Genomic DNA, 26,065 nt, shown 5'->3' with positions numbered 1-26,065 from the left:
TCTAGTATTATGAGAGGGAGGGAATTTTATCTTTCCATTTCCTCCACCTCATGCATCATTTTATAAATCTCAATCATGTCCCTCCCTTTAGTCATATTCCCCCCCCTAAACTAAATATCTCCAGAGCTCTTGAGTTGTTCCTCACAGGGAACGTTCTACAAAATATGGCATTGTGTGTGTATAAGGCATTCTCACGTATGTCACTGAAAATACCTTCTGAGCCCTACTTGAGCTGTTTGCATATGTGCATGAATGTTAATGCAGGATTAAAAAAAGAAAGAACTCCATTTAAATCAGACAAGGTGAGAGCTGCAAATATCACCATGAATTTGGTGTGTGTGTGTGTGGGGGGGGAGAATATATATGAATTAGATGCACTAGACTGACAGGCTATTGTTCCTTTCCTGACCACTCGTTAAATTGGGCTACAGAAAGTTTGGGTTTCTTTCAGCTGCCCTTCATTGTTGCACTTGGATTCAAAATAAGAAACTAATGTGTGGCTTTTCATTACAGCAAAATCTGAAGAATTCCCCAAGAAACCTCTGGGGCTGGAGCTCTCTCTCAATCCGGTGTCAGTGAAGCCTAATGTTGCAGCTAACGGCCAGAAAAAGGCGGCCGGGGACCTCAACCATGACAAAGATGTTGTAATGCAACCTTCTCCAGATAAAAGTCCGACTTACTTGAACGAAACAATAGTTAATTCAAATAAGGCAATGCATGAGATAGTCTCTGTTCCACAACCCAATGGACCACCCATCCAAGCTGAACCAGCTGATGTGCACCAAAATCCATCCCAGAATCATCATCAGTCAAGCCAAAAGTTTGAAATGGAAGAGAAACAAGTAGAAGAAAATGCCAATGAAATCCCATTGGAGGATGGTCCTATAATGCTGGATGATATTGAGGTCATTGGAGAAAGTCAGGATGTTGTGATGGTCTGTAAGGTGGCTGAATCATTGGAGAGCAGTGGTGTAGAGAGGTATAGTTTACAGGAAAATAACCCCTGTCTTTTTATAGATGATATAGACCATGCTGCTCCCCAGCGGCTTCAAGTTGAGACAGATGGATTGCCAATGGACAACTCTCTCTGGGAGGAGTCTCACTTACAGAGCCAGACCTTAGAAGCAGACCTGTCTATCACCCTCAATAGTACAGAGACAGTATCAGAGTCGGAGATATTCTGCCAAGTGCCATTGCTTCCATCTCTTGAAGAGAAAAGAACCTCAGAGTTGGCATCATCTGTGTGCAGTGATGCAGCTCTTCAAGATGGGAGCGTCACCTGCTCCTCTGAGGATTTATTATCTGAAGATGTTGTGCTGCTTCCAGATCACCTGTATGAGCCTCCAAGTCCAGACTTGTCTTCTATGGCAGAACATAGCCAGTCCACAACATGTGACTTGTCAGAAAGCACAGCTGCTCCATGTCCGACCAAAGCACTTGCTGCTCTTCTTCTCCCATTTCAGGATGGACAACGGCGACCTTCTAATGCATCTCAGTATGATAACCTGTCTGAAGGGGACAATGGAGAAGAGAAATCTCCTGTACAGGTGCCCGGTTCTAAGAAACTGGCAGTTTTAATACCACAGACTGAGCTCTGTGCTCCTGTGTTAAAGTGTACAGTGCCCAAGTCTGCATCAGTTGGGGAGCTAGAAAATCTGCAGAGGCAAAATTGGGAAACGGTAGATTTGATGCAACAGCCCAACGAATACAGCCAGCCCATTTCATTTGCGGTGCTGTATCCTCACAAGAACCACCCTGGTGGGGGCAGTGTGCCAATCTTATCTGAGCTGGACTCCGAGATGCCGTTGCTGTCAGAAGGCTTCCAAGCCCGGCCCACTTCATCCCCGGTGCTGCAGGAGCAGCACAGCCCCTTCAGAATAGTAAAGACTACCACCCCGCTTCACTTGGCTCATGCTACTGAGCAAGACTTCTCAAGCAAAAAGCAAGTGGCTCTGCCCTTGCCAGAAGCCAGCTGCCATGATGCAGGTGATGCTGACACACTTGCTCCTGTAACTATGGAAACTCTGGGTGGGGATGCCAGGGACTGTGACCAGAAGTCTCGGAACACTTTGAGTGGTTCACCTGCCCTTCAAAGGCCAAAGCCAAAAATCCCACCCAAGGTTTTCAAAACTCATTCAGATAACAATTTCTACCCCGGCTGCCCTCCCATGGTGCAAATGTCTAAGTCAGTCACATTCTAGTAGAGCTGAGAATGAGGAGATTAAGGTTTCACAGCGCTTATTCATGAGAGGTTTGGAATGAGAAAGCACAGCCTAAGGAGGCAACTGCATTGCCAGTCATACTGTATGCCAATAATTCAGGATGGAGCTTAGAATACAGGCCAGTAGACAATGCCTGTAGATGGATTCTTTACAAATTTGGGTTCTCCTCTTCAGACAGCTCCCAATATGCTTTTGAATCCGGCTTTTCATCTCCTCTTTCACACCCGAGTAGATGTCTAACAGATTTAACCTGACAAAACCATTTGAACTATTTCTTTCCAAACCCTTACAGCTGAAAATTTAAGGTGAGCATTAGAACACCAGGGGGGTGGAAGGAGTCATTTAAGGAAGCAGACGGACCACTCAGCTGTAGGTTTGGGCCAGTAGCACATCTTTTCAGTAGCAATAGTGGTGCGGCTCTTCTGTTTCAGTCTAGCAGCCAGTGTAGTCCTGTAAATTAAGGAGTGGATGATTCATGTTAGGAAAGTTAGCTTTTACAGCATCTATGCAATATCCAGCACACATTGTTCATGTGTGTGTTCTCTTGCAGTGAAACCAGGCGACTCAGCATGCCTGTTCTTTAGCTCCCTCACTTGTTTGCACTGATGAGGATTCTCAAAGATTAGTAAAATATTTCATGCAGAGGAATGCTTTTCTGTTCAGTTGAACTGTGTGATGTGCTGCACATAGAGAGCAAGAGTAGTTTCTGAAAGAAGCCAAGGTGGTGGGCTGGATTCCATGCAGCTCACCAGGGATGGGTTCATGTCCTTGGACCACTCGCATCACCAGGAGGGGTGATTGTGGCAGACAGAAGAACTGTAGGAGGGTCTGTCTACCCATCTCTCCCTCTGTATTTTTCCTGTGCAGATTCTGGAAGTGAGCTGGCTCACAACCATGCAAGTGACTCAAAAAAGCTTCTGTAAAGAGGAGCTGTGCACTTGTGCAAAAACTAGAACTGCTCTGTTATTCTTAGGCTGTTGGCAAACCACAAGAGTCCCGTGGAATTGACACTAAGGATACCATTTCCAGACTAGCCCTGTGGAAAGCATGTTGGAGATGATAGGAAAGCCATCACAATTCTTGTGAATGTTTACACAGACATAAGCCCACTGAGTTCATTGGAGCCTTTACTTTCCTAGATCCTTGATGCCATTCTTTGCCCATTTGTCTGTCAACAAAATGCAAAGTGGCCAAGACAGAAAACATAGCTTTAGAAGATAGCCTTTTCTAGGAACGTAGGGTGTGCTTTAAGAATGTGTATAGTCCTAAAAACTATAGCTTTAGAAGGGAGCTTTCCTAAGGCCTGGTTCTTCAAATACAAGCTTATACTTCATGCCCGACCTGCTTTCCAGAGCTGTTGTCCATCAGTATTTGCCCCCAGCCTTTTCAATGGATTATCCAAGAAATGCCTCCTTAAACAGATGTCTGGTTTGAAGTGAAGGACTGGATAGTGCACAGTTGCTTGTTTGAATGGTCTATTGCTTTTTAATATTTTTATCTAGAAGTGAGGGAGTAAAGCAAGCAGTCTGCAGCTGGCAATCCTAACGTCCCTTTGCTAACCACAAGAAGAGGTTACTTGTTTAGCCCTGGGATCCAAGAATTCTTCTAATGTCACAGTAGCTTTGTTTATGATTTTAGGGGCTTGTATAACTTCTTGTCTGCCTCTTCCTTTGGTGAGATGGGGAAGAGGGAATAATAATCCTTAATTCTTACCTCATGGGGTGGTGTGAGGCCTAATGATTAGTTAGTTCTTGCAGTGTTCTTGAAGGAAAAGAAGAATGGCGATGGGGGAAGACAAAGATTGTGCTTGTGTGGAATTTTACATTTTACTTCCCTAACTGCTGCACAGTTGTTGAAAAATGTTTGTGTATATCAATTGTTCCAGGATAGTATTTCAAGGGTAATGACTGATAAGTCTTCATTTTGCTCATTGGCTTCTAGAACAGAAAGAAAAGTGTTGAAAAACAGTTGATATCTAGGTTAGATTTCCCTCAATGCGCACAAGACTCCTGTTTGCTGTAGTTGGAGCAAAGATTAATAGGAAAAAGATGGGATCCTGTTTAGTCAAATATGTGTTCATTCTACCAGCCTGATCTTCCAATTTCTGTATCTTTTTTATTTTCAGTCTAACAAGGTACGATCAGAATTAAGGTCATCATGCAATACATTCGTTTTAAAGGTGCTTATCCAGAAATATTTCACAGCTGTCAAATGCACATCCCAGTTAGCACCTACATGCCTTGAACTTGTGACGCACATTTTCCACAAAAAGAATTGCTAATGGACAATATATGCTCTAGCTAATTGCAGTAGGACAGCCAATAGTTACCTTAAGGAAAGGCGACATTCCAGGCCCCTGTTGAGCTTTAGAGCACTGCGCCCTAGTGGAAACAGCAGATGTTGCCTCAATTAGATCTTTGGCTACCAGACAACCAGAGAGCAGGACTGTGGCCCAATTAAAGTTTAAGATTATTTTTCAAAAATTATTATGAATGCATGCCACACTCTTCCTTGTACAACTCCTGGCTTCAAAATGTTCATCTGTTTCCTGGGCTGCAGGTGTGCTATAACGTGTGGTCTCAAAATCAGCTGTTTAATTTCAGGAGCACTGTATGGTTCAGTAATAGACTGGTACGATGACGAGCCACGGTGCCTATCTGTGTGCATGTCCTTTTTCAAGCAGCAGAACCAAGCTGGCTGTTGTTGTTTCGTTGTCCTAGCTTTTTTTGTGCCCCTGTCTACTGCAAACTCCCAAAGAACTGCACAGGAACCAAGGGACACTTGAAACAAAATGAACTGTAGCAGAGCAGGCTCTGGACCAAATATACTCTACAAACTAGTCACTTTCCTCCAGCCCATTGGCTTTCCAGCTCTTTCTTTTGGACCTTTCCTTTTCTCTTCATTCATACTGGGGCATTCATGGTCCCTCTGCCCCCCCTGCCCCCCCATCATAAGCCCGTGGCAATGAGCTGCTTCTCTTAAGGGCTTCCTTAAGAATCTTGGGTTACTTTTTGCCTTTATATTGATTGCATATGCTGATCAGATTGTTTGCATTCTTCAATTGCAATGCATGTATGACTCACTAAACTGACCTTGCAGGAAAGCTCTAACACTTTCAACTTTTCCTTACAATGGGAGGGAGTACAAATGTGAGTTAAGGGTAAAGGAGTTCTAAAAATGACAGTAACATGGCCTGATTTGCTGCGAACCAAGGAGGACAAGACATTTTTCTCCATGCAATTGATCAAAAGATGCAGGATTCTTTGCTGGGCTACTCTCCTTGAAACACAGCAAAATCCAAGAAATGTCTAGAGTTTTATTTAACCAGCGTGCTTCTTAAAAAGGGGCAACTCCCCAAAGAGGAGCAGACTTTGTATCACCTTCTCAAGGTATGACACTTCTCAAGCCAATAACTTGAGCAACCCACAGATCACTGCAAGGGGGGGGACCTCTGTGAGGAGTTGCAGCAGACATTAACCATGTGTAAGGTTTCTAGGAAAATGTATAAATCAACTCTCTGGTCCTACCCAAAGTTAGGTAGATACCTAGAGCAGTGTTTCCCAACCTTGGGCCTCCAGCTGTTTTTGGACTACAACTCCCATCATCCCTAGCTAGCAAGACCAGTGGTCAGGGATGATGGGAATTGTAGTTCAATTGTAGCCCAAGGTTGGGAAACACTGACCTAGAGGATAAGGCAGGCTATCCACCCATCTTGTTTATGCTTTAGAGGTGTAACTGTCTTATTTACATTAGAAATGTAAAATGTAACTTTACATATAGGAGTTGGTCACAGTGCATATTGTACTTTGAAAAAGCATTCAGATAATAACAGTTGTGCAGGTATTAGTAAAACCTGGATGAAATAGTAATTAATGTTAGATGTATTTAAAATGTACAATTTCCCTAGGCAGTACAGCCACCCAGGTAAAAACTGATAAACATTGCCTACCCAGTAGGATCTCTGATGTTCATATGTGCAACATTCCCTGTGTGCAGCATTCTCATGTTAAAACCCAGGTGGAAGCATTCTCTATCTGCAGTTATTGTCTAAATCTCTTTGTTGAGGGACTTTGTTGTCAAGCTCATGCAAACATTCTTCTCTGCCAGTGGCCTGTTCCAATTCTAGTTTGGAAGCTGATGTTTCAAACTGGAACAGTAGAAAGGAGGGCACGGTACTTGGTTCCCCTTGCTGATTTACTCCCCCCCGCCCGAAATTCCCTCAAATCCAACCAGCCTCTTTCTTGGAAATGGCACTGGGACCAAAGCAAATGTGAGAGAGACAAGGGGCATAAGAGAGATTACCTTGGTGCGCATGCCTGAAATTATCCACCCTAAATTTTAGTTCAGTGTCATGTGCAGATAGGAAACCAATTTGATTCTGCTCTAACAGCACAATTAAATTTCCTGATGAAAGACCTTTGAGACATTATGGAAGTGGACCAGAATGCTAAAGAATTCAGCTGGGATGCCTGCAGCAAAAAGAGGGGATTAGGTAATGCAAGAGTGTAAAACAGACTCCAAACAGGATGCAAGAGGGACTAGTACAGTGCATCTTATGTGGAAAGGTAAGAGAGGGTATTTAACTGGAGAGGACTAGTGAGGAGTTAGAAAAGGAGCAACTTTTTGTCCAGTATTCTAGCAACATTAGGGATGCCCTTGTACAAACTAGGCTGCCATATGCAGAAAGCTACTTGGATTTCAACGGTATCTAGTTTAGGCACTATTTTACATGATGTTTTGTACGCTTAATGCTTCCTACTTTTGGACAACAATGCATTTACCACGTCTAGTTGCAAAGAGCTCTAGAGAGGTTTGCTAGTGGTATTTTTCTTTTGGCGCCATTATTTCCTATTCAGGTTTGCCACCTTTTGCTATAGGAGCATGCCCACTGTAAGTCAAGACAGGACAAGTACAATATCTCCCTTGAAAATAATGTGTGTGCTTGGTGGGGGCTGTGGAATATTCAGTGCAAAGACGCTTACTTGTGCAAGTAGGCAAACAGCAACTTCACCTGCTCTATAGCAAACAATGAATGGCTCCTACAGCCTTCCTAAGTAAGGGGAATGGAGCCGGTATTTCTTTAGGAACTCAGGAAAATACTCCCTCCCCCCCCCACCCCAATCCCCAAATGGTGTGCATGTAGCCGAGATGTATTTAGTTTTAATGTTCAGCTAGGGGTTGGATCAGATCCAACACTTTTGAGCAGAAACAGTACAGCCATGTGGCAGAAATTCAGCATGGAGGTTCTGGAAACTCTTCCATTGTTGAAACGTAACCTCTGCAGTTCAGTAGATTGGTCCTTTGGTGCACTTTGATCGCTCTGCTGCCATTGTCTTTTTTTATTATTACATTTTAATTGCTATTCTTGTTTACACTTCTTGAGAGCTTCCTCTGTAACTCCGTGTATTGTATTATTGCTTTCATGCCTTTTTATGTATATGCTTGGGCTGGGCGGGTGGGAGGGCAAAACAAAAACCATTCACTTTTTTTATTCTGATCCAGAAGGACTGTACAGTGTTCAAATGCTGTGTTTTACATGGTTGTAATAACAGTTAAATTTTAGCACAAACAGCTGCAAATTGATTCTATAATTTGACACGTGTGGATTTATTTCTCACATCCCTTCTTGTGCTGAGCTCTTGGGCTGGGCTGGGCTGGGCTAAGCCACTCACCTAGAGAGCACCAAGAGTTCCCATGGGCACTGGGCCTCTTCCTATGGCTGCTGGAAGAAGTTAGATGGGGAGAGGAGGGGAACTAGAAGTTATTCACCATTGTTCATCCTATGAATCTTACTTAGAAGACATTTGGCCTAACTATTGCAGCACCAGGTAAGCCAAGCCTGAAAGGTAATATCTGTATCCAACATGGAACACTGCTAGATCACTGCTTGTTAGCACTATTCCCTTGGCTAAGGATGTATTTTGCCTGGAGACACTCTGTAGTAGCTGGGGAGCAATGATTTCAGGTAATCTTTTGCTGGGATGGTGCCAAAACTTTGGAGTTGCCTTCATGTGGACAGTACTGTGTGTGTGTGTGTGTGTGTGTGTGTGTGTGTGTGTGTGTGTGTCCCGGGATGGTTAATATCCTTTCTGGGCTAATGGCAGGCAAATTCTAGTTTTCTGCTTCTATAGTACTTCACGCTAAGAATATGCAATAGTTGTAGGCTGTGGCCTGTGACCCGATAAACTAAAACTTGTCTGCAAGTCGTGGGTCATGTCTCGCTGCTGCATAACAGCCTGACTGAACTTTGGTCACAACAGAACCACAAATATATATCCTTTAAAAAGACAAAGGAATGGGCCCCTAAATGCACAATTGAGCTTCTGGTTCTGAAAAGGTAGAACACTACTTAAAGTACGGCAATAATTTACAAGGATGGCAATAATTTGCAAATTATTCAGTTTTACAGATTATTCCCCTCTACAGTGCAGATCAGATGTCAATCACATGCATCTCAGATGGATTTTGTGTTTTCTTCCATAAGCAGTTAATTCCAGCTTTGCTCTTTGTTGCTGATACGTAAAGGTCTATAATATTATGCATGGCAGGGAGAAAGTGAGTAAGTTTTTTCTCCCTTGTTAATACTAGAACATGAGATCTTCCAATGAAACGGAATATGAGAAGGTTCAAGACAAAAGGACATAAACGGAATCCACTACAAGGTATTGTTAGCAATGGTCGGCAAGAGTGATGGCTTTAAAAGGGAGCTGGGCAATTTCATCGAGGATAAAGCTATTAATGCCATGATAGCTGTGTACTATCGCCAGTATTGGTGACGTTATGCCTCTGCATGCTACTTAATGGGGAGCAGCAGTGTGGAGAGTGCTGCTGGGTTCCTGTGCTGCTTCTAGGTTTCTTGTAGGCATCTACAAGAGAGCCAGCGTGGTATAGTGGTTAAGAGAGGTAGACTCGTAATCTGGTGAACCGGGTTCACTTCTCCGCTCCTCCACATGCAGCTGCTGGGTGACCTTGGGCCAGTCACACTTCTCTGAAGTCTCTCAGCCCCACTCACCTCACAGAGTGTTTGTTGTTGGGGAGGAAGGGAAAGGAGATTGTTAGCTGCTTTGAGACTCCTTGGGGTAGTGATAAAGCAGGATATCAAATCCAAACTCTTCTCTTCTTCTTCATCTGGTTGACCATTGCGAGAAGAGGATGCTGGACTTGATAGTTCTCATGTCTGATACAGCAGGTCTGCTCTAATGTTCTTAGGCAACAGTAGCCAATGCAAAAGATGTGCATAACATGCCAGGTCCCTGAAGATGCCTATGGTGTTATTGGTTGCTATGTTGGTCTCAAGCGACGAAAATCAAAATCAGTTAAATAATGCATATCTTTTTTCCTCAGTTTTAAGTTAATGGAACTGTATGCAAGTGCAGTGGGGAAACAGCAACTGCAATGTTTATATTCCTGAATTGGCTGTGAAAATCACTGCCATTGCTGCTCTTTTTCTGCAGCCTGATGCAGCGCCTTGTGAACCTTGGAAGTTTGCATATTTCAAGTGCCATCGATGAAGGCTGCTTTTGAAATGCTTTGAGACATTTCTGTGCTCACAGTGTGGGTGTCTTCACACTGTCACCACTTGTGCTGACAGCTTTTTAAAGTGTGGGTGTGAACCACAGAGGAGGCTCCACAAGCAGGTATTCGCCTCTGAATTGCTTGCTATGTGAGAGAGGAACCACGTGGAAGCAATCTGAGAGGGAGGGCACAGGTGTTTGAAACACACTAAGCTGCTTGGGGAGACTGAAATCTTTATTGATTCTCAAAACAGTAATCATCAGATACTTGTGTTGAATGGACTATTTAATTCTAAGGATAGGGTACTTAAAAAAAAAAAATCTTATGTAGGCCTAGTTGCCACAACCAACCACTGCTGTGTCTGCAGTTCAGACATAGCCAGTGGTTTAATTCACTGCACAGAAACTAGGAAGTTGGGAAGAAGGCTAGGTTACAATCTTTCCCTCCATCTGTGCAACTTTTTCCTATGGAGGAGTTCCAGCATGTAAGTCTGTCTTTGTGGCTGAAGTGGGATATTCCAGGTGCAGGTTTACTGTCTTAGTTGGCTGAAAGGGGGGGGGGGGACTTTGCAACTATACATCCAGAGAATGTGTTTAGGTTAACGGAAATATCCTGCTAGTTTAAATGAAAAGATATAACTTAAGAATTCTTGCTGTGCTCACTGAAGGATTTTATGTATCACAGGAGTGTTTTAGCTAGTACTTAATTAGCATTGCTTGCTTAATAAGCTAGCTTCTACTTTTGCAGAACAGCTGGAAGTGTCATTACATTCACCTTCTCTTAATAAGCACACTGTGTGCCATGACGTTCTCCTACATATCAGCTCCCTTGAAAGCAAGAGGTGCTCCTTGCAATTCGTTCCTTTAAGCTTTGAGCAAGAAATGCTCTCACTGGGCTAGGACCAAAGTGCAAATTTAACTTCTCTGTGCCCAGTCAGTCCTCCCTCCTCACAAATGTTTACATAGAAAGTGGAACAGGAGACAACTTGCAGAGAGACTTCCCTTACCAAAGGAAGATGAAGGCAGAGACTGCTGCAGCCACAAGAGGGCACTACCCCACCCTGCTTAGACATTTTGGATTTTTAAAATAGTTTTTCCATGTTATGACTTGTCTTCAAGTTCGCAATATATTGTTTTCAAGCAAACCAGAACATCTGGAATAAGCATGAGTACACACATCTCTTTTTTGGGGGCAGGTAAGAGAAGTCCTCTCTTTTAGACTAAGCACTATTGAGTTTGAACAAGAGACTTTGGACAACAGCAGCAACATTCTGAACTGGTTCAGAGGGAAAGTGCTAACTGCACTGGAGGCCCTCAAGACTTGTACATCCATTGTTCACATGAGTTTTGCAACCTGGTGCTCCAATTATTTTTTTTAGTGGTAGCCAATGTTTCCCCCCGCCCTTTGTGAAGAGTTCCTGCCTGTGTTGCTAATCAGTCAATGAGTCAGTCCTGAATAATGGCTGCTAAGTAGGGCCTGGAGTGGACTTAGGCCCAAGCATGGCTCTTTGTCCTATTTTTAACTTAAACGCAACAGCAGGGAAAACAGAACAATAGTGAAGCCTGTTCATCAGCCCAGCTGTAGAACCTATGTTTTTCCTTTAGCTTGGACAATTTCAACCTATCATTAGTCTGTTCTGTTAGATGCATTTCTATCATAACAGGCTAGAACTGCATATAGCAAGGAGGAAAAATTCACAGATGAAGGTTGCGGCTGTTCCAAGCCTGTGATTTAGATTTAAATGTGGGTTTTCTCACTCATCTTTTAGGGGGTTCTTTTGAAGCTTGGCAGTAACAAATGAGCCAGTTCCCTATGCCAGCTCTTAGGTGGATTTCTCCAGCTTGGTTGAATTCAGGAGCAAGGCAGGCTATCCTTGACAGAAAGGAATTTCTTCTGCTCTCTAAAGGGATCCAGCATCAGTTCCATAAAGAAAAAAAGTCACTCACTTGGATTCACATGCAGTAACCCCTCTTCCCTAAATGCGGGGGACTCTTTCACCCTCAAACTTCAATTATGGGTTGGAATAGTACTGTACTAGCAGACCTTTAGAAAACAGGAAGGCATAAGGGCCGTGTCCCATTTGTTGTCTTCAGAATCCTGGTGCCAGCTGCCTGCATGAAGACCACCATCAGGGCAAAACTAACGTTTGCCTTGTCAGATTATTCATGCCTCCTTCTGCACATCTGTTGTGGTGGGACTGTGGTGATATAGCAGTTTAGACAACCTCACATCATGCTTACCTCACTGTAAAAAAGGTATTCAAGGAACCAAAAAAAGTATTCAAGGAACAATAGCAGCTTTGTGCCATATTTATTTTCCCCATCATCATACCCCTGCTACAGGTGCTTGTTTAACAAATGGCAGAACTATAGAGGCTGCCTCTGTCCTCAGCTCTGAATCAGTAGTTGGATATCTAGCCACTATCTGCTGTCCAGGTATGTGTACACACCTATGTGCCCATGTATCTCAGTCTATAACAGCAGACCTATGTACAAAGATGCTTTCCTCACCAAATGCCATGCCAAACAGATAATGAGAAGTAATTGCAAAGAGCCCCATAGGAGATCCTGCTCACCATTTCTGCTTTTGTAGTAGCCTCAAGCAAGTGTTCATTTGTAGCCTTGTTAAGGTTGCATGATCCAACAAACCTGTAGCACAGGGTGAGGAAACTAGCTTTCTCCATGTTGCTGAACTACTTGCTATTGGCCATGCTGATGGGAACTGTAGATGGCCACAAGTTCTCTACCCCTGCTGTAGAGAATAGAAGTTATCCACAAAGGTAGGAATAATAATAATTTGTCAAGAGAGTATGCAACTGTATTGAGTCATCTTTGTTACCAAGCAACAGCTATCCCTCTCCCAAAGACAGCCTCTGTTCAAGAAGATCAGCCATGGAGATGGGACTAAGATAGGACAGATTTCTGAGCATTTGTTTTCAAGAGTGAGAGCGTGTAGTCCTATCTTCAGATGCAGCACAAAAAGGTGACTTAATACTCTGCAAACTTTAGAAAAAAGGCATCAAACCAGTGAGATGCAACATGCAAATAGTGAACTTCAAAAATAAACACACCTTTGAGAACAACACTTTTTAATGACATTTAAGGCTAGATTTGGGTTCTCGTTTACACCTCCAACATTGGATCGACCCCCCCCCCTTTAAAAATCCACACCAGTCACCTAATTATTGGAAGGAACTTGTTTCCCTTAGCTCAGCTAGGACCGAGCACCTGGCTTGACTATCTTACTGGCAAAACCTTTAACAAAACAGCAAGTATAATTGGTACAGTCACATTAATACAGAGGAGCTGCTACCTGAAGAGCAGGAATTTGAGCTGTGCATGCAGCAGCATAGGCACAGCGGCTGCAAAGGAAAGAAGAGGTCAGAGCAGGAACAAGGAAACACACTCCTGTGCCTCCAGAGACCAGCTGCCCCTCCAGGAAGTTCACAAGATTTGCAACAAGCACATCAATGCAGTCAGCCCCAGCACAGGCAACAAGCATAAAAAACTGCTCAGGAAATGGCCAAACTTACAACAAAGAAGAAAGCCAACAAGTGACCATTTCTTGTCCATTAGGCACCCCTCCCCACCCCTTCATAAGACACAATGGTTCCGGGGGAAGAAAGACAACACAGCTCCCAATGCCCCCCCCCCACAAAAGGGACAAGAAAGAGCTGTTCTCCTTCAAACTCCATCAGGTAAATTAATGGATGAAACAGAAGTTGGGCTCAGTGAAACACAGAGACTAAAACGGAGAATCAAACATCCTTCAGTTGCAATCAACAAGCTGCTGTATAGTCATTTATATATTTACACATACACACAAGTCCTCCCAACACCACAAAGGGGGGGGGAGTGACATGCTGCAAAGGAACACCCCCCTTCTCTCCCCTTCTTCACCTCCCCCCCCCCCCACTCCAGGCCTGCAGGGAACTTTCACCAGGCAGAACTACTCTCCGCAGAGAAAACTCACTGGGTTGTTCTAGCGCAGGGGAGAATTAACAATTGCCAAGAACAACGAGAAGGAACCGTCTTCCATGTTTATGCCAATGTAAACCAACAGGGGCAAAGGTAAATGAAACCCAACTCTGGGAACAGCAGTTTGAGAATTGGCTTAGAATCCATTCATAAAGGAGGTGTGTTTATATGTCTTCCCCCACCTCACCCCCAGAAATGGCTGAGACCAGTAAAGAGTTTCCCTACCACTATAGAATAGCAGAGTGTCAGTGGGTGGAATTTCTTGGGAACGCTTCCTGAAGAGGTATGATCTTCTGCAGGCCACAGCTAACTCTCTTTCTGACAGTGGTGGAGCCACTCAACCCACATTTGCTCCCTTTCTGTAAAAGGCTTCTTGAAAGAAAAGCAGGCCAGGGCACAGCCACAGCTCCAACTAGGCTTTGGCCCCAGCCAAGGAGGCAAGCTCAAAGAGGCTGAAGCAGCCTGGCTGCTCTGCATGGGCCTCCCCCTCCCCTCTGCCAGTGCCTGCTCCAGAAGAACAGGCAATGCCAGTCAATCCTCGGGAACAGGGACAGAGATGCAGAAACCAGTGTCAAGACCATCATACAATAATTTACTTCCATCTGTGGCTTTGTACAAGTTGCCAGGAGGGGGAGGGAGGCAAGGAGAGGAGCGTTTCAAAAATAAAAATAAAAAATAGTTCATTGCAGGCCTTGGTGAAGTTTTGAGACAGTCTGTGCAGAGCTCTTGGGGCCTGCAGACACCATCTCGTCTGTCCCCTTCCCTTGAATCCACTTGATTCTTCTTTCATGTCGCCTCTGTCTCTGCACTACACACAGTGGAAATCCCTCCAAGTCACAGTCTGGTCAGCTGGTGAGCAGAGAAGACAGATATTAGAACAGCTCACCATTTCCTTAAGCACACATGGTTTCCCAATATATAACACACTTCAGGAACCTTTAAACGGACACTTTGCATTCTTCCTACCACACTGTTTTAAACAATGCCAAAAGACACAGAAAATAACTTTGCAGAATAAGAGAAATCCAAAGGGGGGACAGTTTGCTTTGGAGAAAGGAGCTCTATGACACAGTTTTCTCCAGTGTGCTCTTTTCTCAAGGTTTGATGGTGTGGACTCTGTGGGTGCAGCAACTCTGAGGCATGTTACCACTCATGGAGCGGCCTTTCTGCAGCAAACAGCTAATGCTTAGAATAAGAAGATGGTGCTCTGTTACAGCTGACTCTTGACAAGTAGAGCAGTAAGTTCATGCAGCTGCTAAAAAGCTACCTACTACACAACAGGGCAAATTGCCTCATGCCAAGTGCATTTTGGAGTGCTGAACTTAATAGCTACTGAGAATTCTCTTCTCTCTCCCCCCCCCCCCCACTTTTACTGACTCTAGTTCCTTCCAACTTTTCATGGCATGGTTTGAAAGCACATGACACAGCAACCACGAAGAAGCTAAGAAGGGTTGGGTCAGTGGGATGGGAGAGCAGCAGGGAATCATACGAACACAATCCGAAGTTCACTAAATTTTGCCAGCATTTTAATAGCAATAGCTCTCTTCTGGGAAGAGGTCTGAATTTAGTTTCTTCCTAAACCAGATTTAAGTCCAGATTCCCATGTTCATGTATATAACACATGGTGTCTTGCCCCTCAATAATTTACAGGCAGACTGTGTGAATGGTCTCCCTTGAAAAAGAATGACATTGGCTGCAATGGCTTAAAAGCTTCCCATGTGTGACATTCAATACCTGCTGCTGGTGGTGACAGGTTGGCTTATATATGATGTCACAGTGGAGACTCTTTGTCAGTCAACTTACAACACCAGCTGGCCACAGAAAGCATCAAAACTGCTTTAATTTCCAGTCACTTGGCCATGCCTATCACATCTTTCACTACCACTGAGCTGTGCTGTTTTAAGAAGCATAGCAAATTTAAAAAACAGTATAAAAATAGTATCAACGTTTAACTAGGAATATGAAGGAAGAATGTTTGTGTCAGTAATTGTAGAATATTTGGTAATGCTGAACTTCTCATTGAGGTTCCATTTCTTGCAGGAAAAATGGGTGCAGTACTCTTTAGTATCCTCAGGATGCTGCTGTGACTCTTAAAGTCCATTACCCAAGTTCTTTGATTTACCCATCCACTGAGCATACAGTGTTTGCTTCATGTGGATATTGGCCTAGCCATGGGATTCCAATATAGGCAAATCTGGAGAGAATGCATGGCCCAATCTGTGATGCCTTCCATCACGTGCTTTAGCAGTAACAGTGCCATCACCTGTTTTTAGTGCATAACACCAGCCTTGTAAATAACAATCCAAAGGATGGACGGCTTCTGTCTGCTGCTCCCTTCACAGTTACAGCACTGGGAATGGCTCTGCTGTCTCACAGCTACTACTACTTTGATACTAGAAGACAGAAGGAGGCTTTAAGTCCACTATGATCTCAGCTCTGCTTTTTGTTGGGCAATGAAGAGATGAATGCATGTGTGGCTGCCCTCTCATTTCCTTGAAGTACCACCCTTCTGGAAACTCAGAAGGTGGACTTGAACTCTGCACACACATGGAGCAGCTTGGAATCATAGAACTGCAGAATTGGAAGGGAAAATTACGATCATCTAGTCCAACCCCTGCAATGGAGGAAATCCTTTTGGCTTGAACCCACGACCCTGAGATTAAGAGTCTCATGCTCTACCAACTGAGCTATCTATGAAGAAGGCTAAGGCCTGGCTATCATAATATATATTCATCCTTCTGGGTCTAGCATTCAGTGTTAAGCTGCTTTTCTCAAAGCAGATATAAGATGAGGCTGGACACAGGTCATGTGGACAGAAATGGCTCAAACTCAAATTATTATTTTTTTGCCATCATTAGGACAAAGAGGAAGGAAATATAGCCACAGCACCCAAACACTGTTCCCAGCATTAAACATAATAGGCAACGCTGGAAGATAGGGGATTACAAGATATAAATGCTACATGAACAGACAGCATGGCAACCAAAAAAAGGGAATTCACCTTCTGTAAAGATATAGGACCTGTGGTGGTGGGATAAAAACTTGCAAGAAGCTTTCTATAGCTGGAAAGCTATTCTTTTGCATGACCCTGTCACTCCACTGCTCCCCTTTTATGAATCCTAGACATCACACTTCCTGTAGCTTTACCCTTGCTTATGCAATTCTCCAAAGTCTTATGGGGACAGCTTGCTTTTTCAGAAAGATGCTGTCCTACATAAAGCTGGATCCCATTTGCACTGCAGATAATTACGGGAAAACCAGCTCCCATTTCCTCCACAAAAGAGCTGGGACCACACCTATAAGCATATTGCCAAGTTATGCACTCCCCACTGGCGCAGCTTTCTAGTAAGAGAGAGAAAGAGAGGAGTTCAGGAAGGCCAGACCTTGACATTCCACAAACAACGAGGGTAGTGAATGGGGGTGTTGAAATGAACACACATTTGGCAAGAACAGGGCTTTCTCCTCCCCACAAGCTGTTGGCAGTAGCATCTCTCTCAGGGCAGGCAGTTTAAGGAGCGTTTGGGATTCATCTGTGCACTTTCAGCAGCAAAAGAACAGGAAATGGCCCCCCACCCAACCAAACTCACAACCCCGGCCAGAGGAAATGCTCTCAGACATCTGGATTATTTGCACATCTGGAAACCCCCCTTTAAAACAACAATAGCTGCCCTAGGTACAGCTCAAGAATGGGGTCTGCTGGGAGATCCCAACTGACTTGACATCCATTCACTCTTCCGTCATAATTTTTTCAGGCAGAGTAGAATTAAGTGTCTTTTTATATATATATAAAGCAACACACAAGTTGCTGCTTCCATAGAGAAGGGAAGAGCTCTGCTTACTGCTCAGCTACACAGGAAGGGTAGATTATACATTAAGTTCCATACAGTGAATGTAGATATTCATACTCATCTTTGACAGTAAACCAGTCTAGTCTGAAGCATCTCCCCCAGTAATTGTGATCAAAACACACTTTTAGAACTGTAAAACACAGGCTGCAAACTGCACCAGCCACACCCTACCTTCCGAAATGCTTGAAGGACACCATCTAGTTCAGGCATTCCCAAACTCGGCCCTGCAGATGTTTTGGGACTACAACTCCCACCATCCCTAGCTAATAGAATCAATGGTCAGGGATGATGGGAACTGTAGTCCCAAAAACATCTGGAGGGCCGAGTTTGGGGATGCCTGATCTAGTTCATAAATATGAACAACTAAGGGAATCACCCACTGCGAACAAGACTGAGGAACTCAGCACAGTGCTTTTAATGCTCATTGCTTCTGGTTTTGCCCCATTCAGGAGGTAAAAGGAACTCTTCAAGCACTTAAATTGCAGCCGATGATTTGGGGAAGTGGGCATTTCCCCTACATGCTTTGTTTATTTCCCCACCATCTTACCTTAGTCATGATATCACACATTTACAATTCATGCAGCCTGGGCCACTTTCATCTGGGGGATTCAATTTGCGTAGTTTGTGCTGCCGGATCTCCCGCACTAAAGTATAGAAGGCATCTTCAACTCCCTGTGAGAGAGCAACAAAGTGTCTTGAGAACAAACCCCTCTCTCTCACGCACATACATATTCACCAACACCAAATGTCCATCCAATGAGAATCCATTTTCTGCTGTCAATGGGGTTGGTTCTGAATGCATGGACACTAGTGAAGAAAACAAACACTACTTCTTTTATAGTATAGATGAGTACTTGGAAATATGGATGTTAGATTCCAGAAATCGAGGACACACACAATACCCTGTTGTTGTGAACTAGTAACACACCAGTTCAACCAGCGACTGGTTCAGAGACTGACCTATGTCTTCACACAAACATCTGTACTGCCTGTGGGTCTGTAATCACATGGAGAGAGCCAGGTATAAACTACAGGCCATACAAGGATATGGCAAACTGCTATTTCCCTGTGCTTTTTGCCCCCAGCCAGAACGCACCTCTCAGGTGGGTGCCATTGCCATTGTAAGAGAACAAGAGGTGAGTTCTGTCTCCTCTTTTTCTGGAAAAATAGCACTGGTTATTCCCATGAGCACAGCAGCACTTTCTGTGTATTCTGGACTACCCACTTTATCTGACCTCATGCCTCCATGGCGAGACCATTAACTGAGAGAACACAGAGGTGCCTAAACTTGGGCACAGGAAATGGCTTGTAGAGAACAGCAGAGTGAGAGTCCCTAGAGAACCACTGCCTCCGGCTGACTCCTTGTCTTCGCTGTCACTTAGAAGACTGCAGCCAGTAGCTGAGCCAGGCTACTTGCCAGCTTTATCCGAGCATCGCCTTAATGGAAAAATCATTCTCAATCCCAGCCTCTGTAATTCACACTTATGTTCCCCAGCGCTCAGGGGCCATCAGCAGAGGCCACACAACCTGCTGCGTAATTAGCAGCTGGAGCACTGGGAGACCGACAGCACATGTGTGGCGTTTGCTCAGTGGGGCTACGTGCCAGCCTCACTGCTGTCAATCATGCAGCAGTCTTATACAAAGGAAAAGGAAAGCCCAACATCCACCCTTCTGTACAACACATGAAGGTAAGCAGGCTACCAGGAAGGGAGTGGAAGAGAAGGGTGGGGAGACAGGGCTTTCTGCCATGACCAGAACAGCTGGACGGTTTCTCCGAGCCAGAGAAATGGCAGAAAAACATTCAAAGCAGGCTTCTAAACTTGGAAGGCCACACTATCAAAGTTGTGCACTTCCTGGAAATTGGGGCCAAACGCTCATTCAGTCTCAATAATTTGACACACCAAATCTGCAACTTGCTGAGATGTGATATCGGGATAGCAGAATCCCCATCTGGTTCACATGCCCAAAGCTTTAGAAATCCTCTACTGAAGTTATAGCTCGGTTTTCATAGGAGAGAGCTAGAAGAACACATTAAAAGACGATTTCTTGGGAGTACAGGCTGGATTCTTCTCTTCGTTCCAAAGGTGGAAAGTAATTGCACACCTGCTCGCTACATACCTGTCTAGTCTTGGCCGATGTCTCTATGTAGGGAATCCCATAGCTCCGAGCCAGCTCCTGGGCTTGCCGGGTTTCCACAGTCCGGGCTGGAAGGTCACACTTATTCCCCACCAAAACCATCGGGACATCATCAGAGTCCTTCACCCGCTTGATCTGCTCCCTGCAGAGGAGAAAGCAGAAGTTGAGCAAATGAAGGAAAAGCCACCATTTTCTGCATTTTTAAGATCCTGATCAGAGATGATGAAGCAAAGCAGAATGGTGCTATATAGACATTCTCTGCCTCCCAATTTTGCAAGTAGGGTTATATATTGCGTTTATTTTATTTAACAGAATTTGTATACCACTTCAACATAAAAAAATATCTAAGCGGTTTAAATATGCCTGAAAATTGTTGATAAAAGCCAAAAGTTAAAAAGAAATGGATCAAAACATTTCAAAATGTAAATAAAACCAGGAATTTAAAGTATACTTTAAAAAGCCTCTTAAAACACACCTCAACTTTACATTTCTGGGTAAAAAAGGTAAAGGTAAAGGTACCCCTGACCGTTAGGTCCAATCGCGGATGACTCTGGGGTTGCGCGCTCTAGCCTTGCCTAAATAAACAAGTTTTTAGCAAGCACCAAAAACAGTACAGTGAAGATATATAGGTTGCAATCTGTGTCCTGCCCCTTTTGAAAAGTTATAGGCTAAATAAACTCAAATTCTCTACACAGAAGGAAGTTTATCAAGGCCAAGGTTCACACTGGCCATTTACTACAACATCTCTTCCACAGTAGCGATGACACTTCAGCAGTGTTTGTTCAGCATTAAGGCATCTTGCTACTACTGGAAGAGCCTCGTGCCCCAAGGGAAATATGTCTTGCATAATTTAATTTAGCACAATATTTGTTTATGCAGAACTTGGTGGCGTTTGAGCAAACACTGAAGTGGTAGAAGGTGAGAACTCGCAGAACCGCAGATTTGAAAAACACCAGAAGGCAGCTCAAGTCTAATCCCTCCCCACCCCTCAAAGAATGCCAGGAACATTACCAATCCACACACATCTGCCAACAAATTAAAACCCATGGTCTTGATGCAAAAAAAAAAAAAGGAACAGGCCTATCACAGGAAGGTGTGGGGCTTCGGAACAAAATGGAGGGACAGGAGGCAAATGAAACAGGGGCCAGGACACAACAGCAAGGGAGCTATACCAGAGGTCTCCTGGTATCAACCCAAGTGCAGAACCACTGCCAAACATCCTGATGCTTGGGGTTCTGAGCTTTCAGCAGACACAAACAGCCAATAACAATAATGATAATAATAATTTACAAACAAAAGCGTAGCTTTGTTAACCTACTAGGGGAGTGGGGAATATGCAGGATGATGTGTATAAAATATTTGTGCAAACAGAAGTGAATATTTCACTGTATTTTTCTTATGGTCAAAAATGACTCAAGGTATCCCTGTTTTTCTGATGTTCAGCACTGAGAATTGAGCAAGAAGTTAGTGCTTATGTGCGTGTGCACGAGGCATTTCTTGAAGGAAAGCTTTGTAGCAAACTCATCAGGAATCTGAGGATAGATTGGTTTGGAAAAGCCGCCGTGCATCTCTTGAGTCAATGTCCCTCAGTGTTTACATCTTTTGAAGTAGGGAGTTGAGCAGTCATCTGTTTGAGTAACAGAGGCCTGGCTCTTTCCCTAGGGACACATGGAAACATCCTGCACCTGGACAGCAGCCCGGTGGCTTGGGGAGATGTATGGCCCTGAGCCTGGGTGTAGTCTGTTGTTGACAAAGGGTCTGTGCTCACACCCTGAGCGATGTTCTTCCTGCTCAGCACAGTGGGACCTTGTTTGCCACTCTACAGTCACAGCTCTCAAACATTGCCATAGCACTTTCCAGATCAAGAAAAAGAGATCCTCTGAGCCGTTTCAAATACAAGGCAGAAGAGAAGCCCTTATAGTTGCATAAATATGCTTAAATATATATAGGCAATGCCATCTGAAATCTTGAAACCTAGAGAAAGAGCAGGTTACCTTTTAAACAAAAGCTGGGAACACAACTTCATTGCTCAGGAATTCCTTGTCCTACCCCAAGTCTAGTAAGAAAGGGGGAAGCAGAATAAATTGTGCAAACTAATGTGCTTAATTTGCACAGTTCATGTGGGAACCAGGTTTTCTAGTGCAAAATCTGCATTGTCTGAGCAATATATAGATAGATGATAGATAGATAGATGATAGATAGATAGATAGATAGATAGATAGATAGATAGATAGATAGATAGATAGATGATAGATGATAGATAGCAGGCCAGAAAGAAAAAGCATGGATCTCAAGGCTAAGACACCACAAGATCCCTTTCACGAAAACTACTGCTCCATTAATTAGCAGAGAAGCTGCTTCTCCTTTTAACCCCCCAGAAACATTAAAATGCTACATTACTGAGCTCTCACCCTGGCCCATCAGCAGTCTCCTTGGGATAATAACAACTGCTATTAGCCAGCTGCTGAACTTGATCATCGGGTAAAAGCTCCATTTTTCGGGTGGTGGAATTGTAGCACAACACAATCTGAAAGTGGAGTCAGCGTGGTCCCTCCCCTCCAGGTCTTCCTTTTCAAAAGGAAGATGATACAATGCCCTCTGCTGCTCAGCTCACTTCTACTGACCTGTACTGATGAATGTCTTCAAAGGACTTGGTGTTGTTAATAGCAAAGACACAAAGGAAGCCTTCTCCTGTCCGCATGTACTGGTCTCGCATGGCACTGTACTCTTCTTGGCCTGCTGTGTCCAAGATGTCTAACAAACAGGTCTCTCCATCAATGACGACTTGCTTTCTGTAGGAATCCTGAGGGCATAGGAGAATTAAGAGGCATTAGAAGAGGAGCAATCAAGCAAGCACCAGCGTATCTCCTCTATCTGTGTTTCATTTACTTCGCCTATGGCAATCCTGAATCCTACCATTTGGTTTTCCTTCTGCTCCTCTCCTTAGTGACGGAACCAATGGAAGAGTAGCATGCCCTGGTCTCCTTGCTCTGCTGCCAACCCAACCCCCCACCCCAGCTGCTTAACTTGCTTGTTACCTTGACTTGATATTTTCATCACTGGGCTGAGACATCATCTCAGCTGGGGTCCTCCCTTGCTCTTGAATGTATAGTCCTAGCTTACTTTCCCTAGCTACTGATGCAGCCAATTAGATTAGAAGGCACTCATCTGAAAAACACAACTGAGATGTTGCTCAACTGCTGGACTCACCCAAATCTAGTGAATAGGAATTTTAAAGAGGGGTGAATTTAGGTCATTTTAGCTTTCTCTTGCCACTGCCACCTCCTCCTCCAGGTTCCTACACAAGACTCATTTCTTATCAAAGTCTCTCCCTTCTTGAATCTGATCTCACTCCTGTGCCATCAAATCTATCCATTGTTAAGTCCATGCTGAGTCTGCCTAATGACCACGTTAAGCCCTTCTGCATATGGGCACTTCTGTGCAGCACTGGCCATCCTGTTTTGGGGCAGGAGCTCTGTTTCCACTTAAAATTCAATTCATGAATTGCTGTGGAAGAGGATGCTCAAATGTCCCAGGGAATGCAGGACATATTCTGTTAGCCTGCCAGCATCAGTACCTTCAAAAATAAAGAGAATCACATAGTAATAAAGGGGAAATTAGCAGAAAGGGAGGACTTTATTGAACATAATACTATAGCCATTATGTTCTTTTCCTCCAGAGGAACCATCTCACAGGTCTAAGGTTGTTGGTGGGCCTGGCTTTAAACTTCCTGGTGGCAGGAGGGGGGTATGGACTTTTTATCTAGCAAAAAGCAATTCTTACACTTTAATTTAAAGAGCAGGAGGGTGTTAACAGGTCAGGAAGCCGTCTCAGTCTGAGTGGATTTCGATTCAATTACCCTGCTGGTTAAAGCCAGTCTCTTAAAATGGAAAGAGGAACATTTGAAGAGGTGACACCTCTGGTGCCAGAGTAGCAACTAATACAGCCAAGGCCCTGTTCTTGGAACTGACAGGGCTGCCTCAGGACAGACAAGGTATGCCTTTGACACCAGAGCTGCCCAGCCTTAACACACCTATTTTCTTAGCTGTATTTAGTGTATACTAATCCTTCTAAAAGCAGCTTTGCTCAAGGGAGAGTCACAATCATCTCCTGTGGTCACACCACATACAGGCCAGTGAGTAAATATACCGTGGGCAAGCACTGAATGGAGTTCATGTGCAGCATAAGCATTTTCTGTGTGCCTATATCCACAATACAGCACATCATGACTAAGTCACACCTATGAGAACACCCAATAGGTCTATTCTAGCATTCCATTCTGCATGGCTATAAAATACACTGACTGGAAAGGCTTCCTTCCATTCCCAAAGGCCAAGAACCCATTTTCTCTCAAATTCTGAGAGAATTGTCCCTAAAATCCCCAACAGTTTTAACAATCCCAACTCATTTGTGGCATTAGCTGTTCTGAGAAAGACTTCTAAATGGGATATAGTAATTTGCCAGGTACTTCTGTGATGACAACTTTTGAAGGGCTATGGACTCCCTGAAAAAGTGAAATCGCGCACAGTTCATCCGCCCTTATCTTCCACAGTGAAGTAAGAGGCAAATAAATTCATTCAGCTTCTATGCAATCTCCTTTTCCTCCTTTAGTACACTACCTTGGAGGTTCTGGTTTTCAACTTTCTGCCTAGCAACCTGAAAAGTGAAACTGTGCTTGCTAGAACTGAGGGAAGAAGGCAACACCGGGAATAAGGCACATGTACACTTCCACCATATACCTCGCTACCCCAGAACTATCTGAATAGTGTAAACTGTGCATAGCTGCCCCTTGCTCCTGGAGGAAAACCAAGGGGCAAGGAAGTGAATGGCTTGATCTCCAAAAAGAGCCAAACATTAAGAAGGGGCCTCCAAATTCCTTTGGAAACCAGAAGTAGGCGTATTAATTCAGTAGAGTGTTACTGTTCTGACACAAACAAAGGTATATATATATATATATAATCAGCTGCTGAATCCGACAGTCCACTCTTTAAATATTCAGAAACTGCCCAGACTACTACCAATGCAAGTCTAAGATATGCTTCACTGTGACCATCCTAGTAACTAACTCTCCAAGGGGGACCTTGGGAGACAGAACAATAACTGAAAAGCCCAAGAACATTGAGTGATTGCTTGGCTTGGTGCCAGCTGCTTTCAAGGTGACTGGCATCTCACTCTTTCATGAGAGAGGGGGAGAGAGAGAGGCATTTATATAACCCCATCAATAATGTATCAGCTGCCTCCCCAATGGCTTTTCAGAAGCGTAATGGAAATGGTCTCTTTGGTTGTTCCAGCGCTGTGTTCTCATCTTTGTATACAGATGCAGCTTGCTTCAATGTGGCTCAGTCCGAGGGTACATCTACTTCTGAGGGAGGGGAGGAAACCTCTCCAAAAGAATACCCCAATCCCCACAATCAAAATAAATGATATTAAATTAGATCACAGTATAGAAACCTTCACAGACCCTTTCTGGCTTCTAAGGGCAAGTTCCCACCTGCACATTCATCTGTCAACTGGTTTAGTACCTAATGATGTGTTCATGTGAAACTTTTTCTAACACAGATTACACACACCACATAAAACAGTTTACACATTTAGCTCCCAGTCATTGCACAACCAGCCCTTAATCTGTACGCAGGCTAAATGAGCATGTTTTCAAAGCATTCTTCACAACCAAAAGGCTAGAAATGTGGTCTTTTTTTAATTAAGTGAAGGTTCTCAGGATTCTGCAGCTGCACCTGAATTCCACAATGCACAAGACAATCATTTGCAGACATATCCCATATTACTAGATCACTAATTACCTGATAGTCTTATCATGTTAATTGTTTCCGTAGAAGATGTTTGCATTTACATCATAATTTAATTGCATAATTCACATCATAATGTAATTGCATAATAATTGCATGTTTGCATTTACATCAACTTCTCACAAGGAAAACAGAACCAATGCATATACAGAGCCTTAGCACTGCACTTTTTAATTCCAAAAATAACTGAGTAAGGCTGCAATCCTATGCAGTTACCTGGGAGTATGTATCAATTCACAAAAAGGGACTTATTTTTTAGTAAACATGCACACGTATCCATTTTGTCCATTTTGTCATTATTAGCCAGATCCATTTGGATTGTCTTCTCAGCCAGCTCAGTTCTTCTTAGCCACCATTTTTGCAGTTAAAAGACTAACTGGGATTCAGCATGGTAGGAGAATCCTGCCTTGGAATCCTGCGACTGATTAGACTGCTTGGAAGCGCAGCAAGAGCACAGATGTTTTAAAAACAAACCAAAAGGGAACATCAGCTCACGCTAGTCAAGGAGCTCATAAGGAAGAGAATATCCCTGAGGGAAGCTCCGATCTGCAAAAGTAATC

General features: G+C 43.8%; 2 protein-coding genes across 5 annotated transcripts in view; one reads left to right on the top strand and one right to left on the bottom strand.

The window, feature by feature from the left end:
• Nucleotides 1-4,865, top strand: part of LOC309374374 (uncharacterized protein) — a 102,163-nt gene extending 97,298 nt beyond the window's left edge. For both annotated transcript variants that reach the window (XM_081919206.1, XM_081919205.1), the window contains exon 15: nucleotides 514-4,865. In XM_081919206.1, coding sequence (XP_081775332.1) covers nucleotides 514-2,201 — 1,688 coding nt within the window. In that variant the 3' untranslated portion in view covers nucleotides 2,202-4,865. The remainder of the gene's footprint in view (nucleotides 1-513) is intronic.
• Nucleotides 4,866-14,285: 9,420 nt separating this feature from the next.
• HRAS (HRas proto-oncogene, GTPase) overlaps nucleotides 14,286-26,065 on the bottom strand; it is a 58,420-nt gene continuing 46,640 nt past the window's right edge. For all 3 annotated transcript variants that reach the window (XM_081919813.1, XM_081919811.1, XM_081919812.1), the window contains exons 3-6: nucleotides 22,323-22,501; nucleotides 19,681-19,840; nucleotides 18,110-18,234; nucleotides 14,286-14,563 (exon numbers count right to left, since the gene is read on the bottom strand). In XM_081919813.1, the coding sequence (XP_081775939.1) occupies nucleotides 18,115-18,234; nucleotides 19,681-19,840; nucleotides 22,323-22,501 (459 nt within the window). In that variant the 3' untranslated portion in view covers nucleotides 14,286-14,563; nucleotides 18,110-18,114. The remainder of the gene's footprint in view (nucleotides 14,564-18,109; nucleotides 18,235-19,680; nucleotides 19,841-22,322; nucleotides 22,502-26,065) is intronic.

This window comes from Podarcis melisellensis, assembly GCF_964234715.1.
Source record: "Podarcis melisellensis genome assembly, chromosome: 1".
In the NCBI taxonomy this organism is placed as follows: Eukaryota; Metazoa; Chordata; class Lepidosauria; order Squamata; family Lacertidae; genus Podarcis; species Podarcis melisellensis.
The sequence above is the reverse complement of the archived record's forward strand: the minus strand, read 5'-3'. Positions and strand labels throughout refer to the sequence as shown.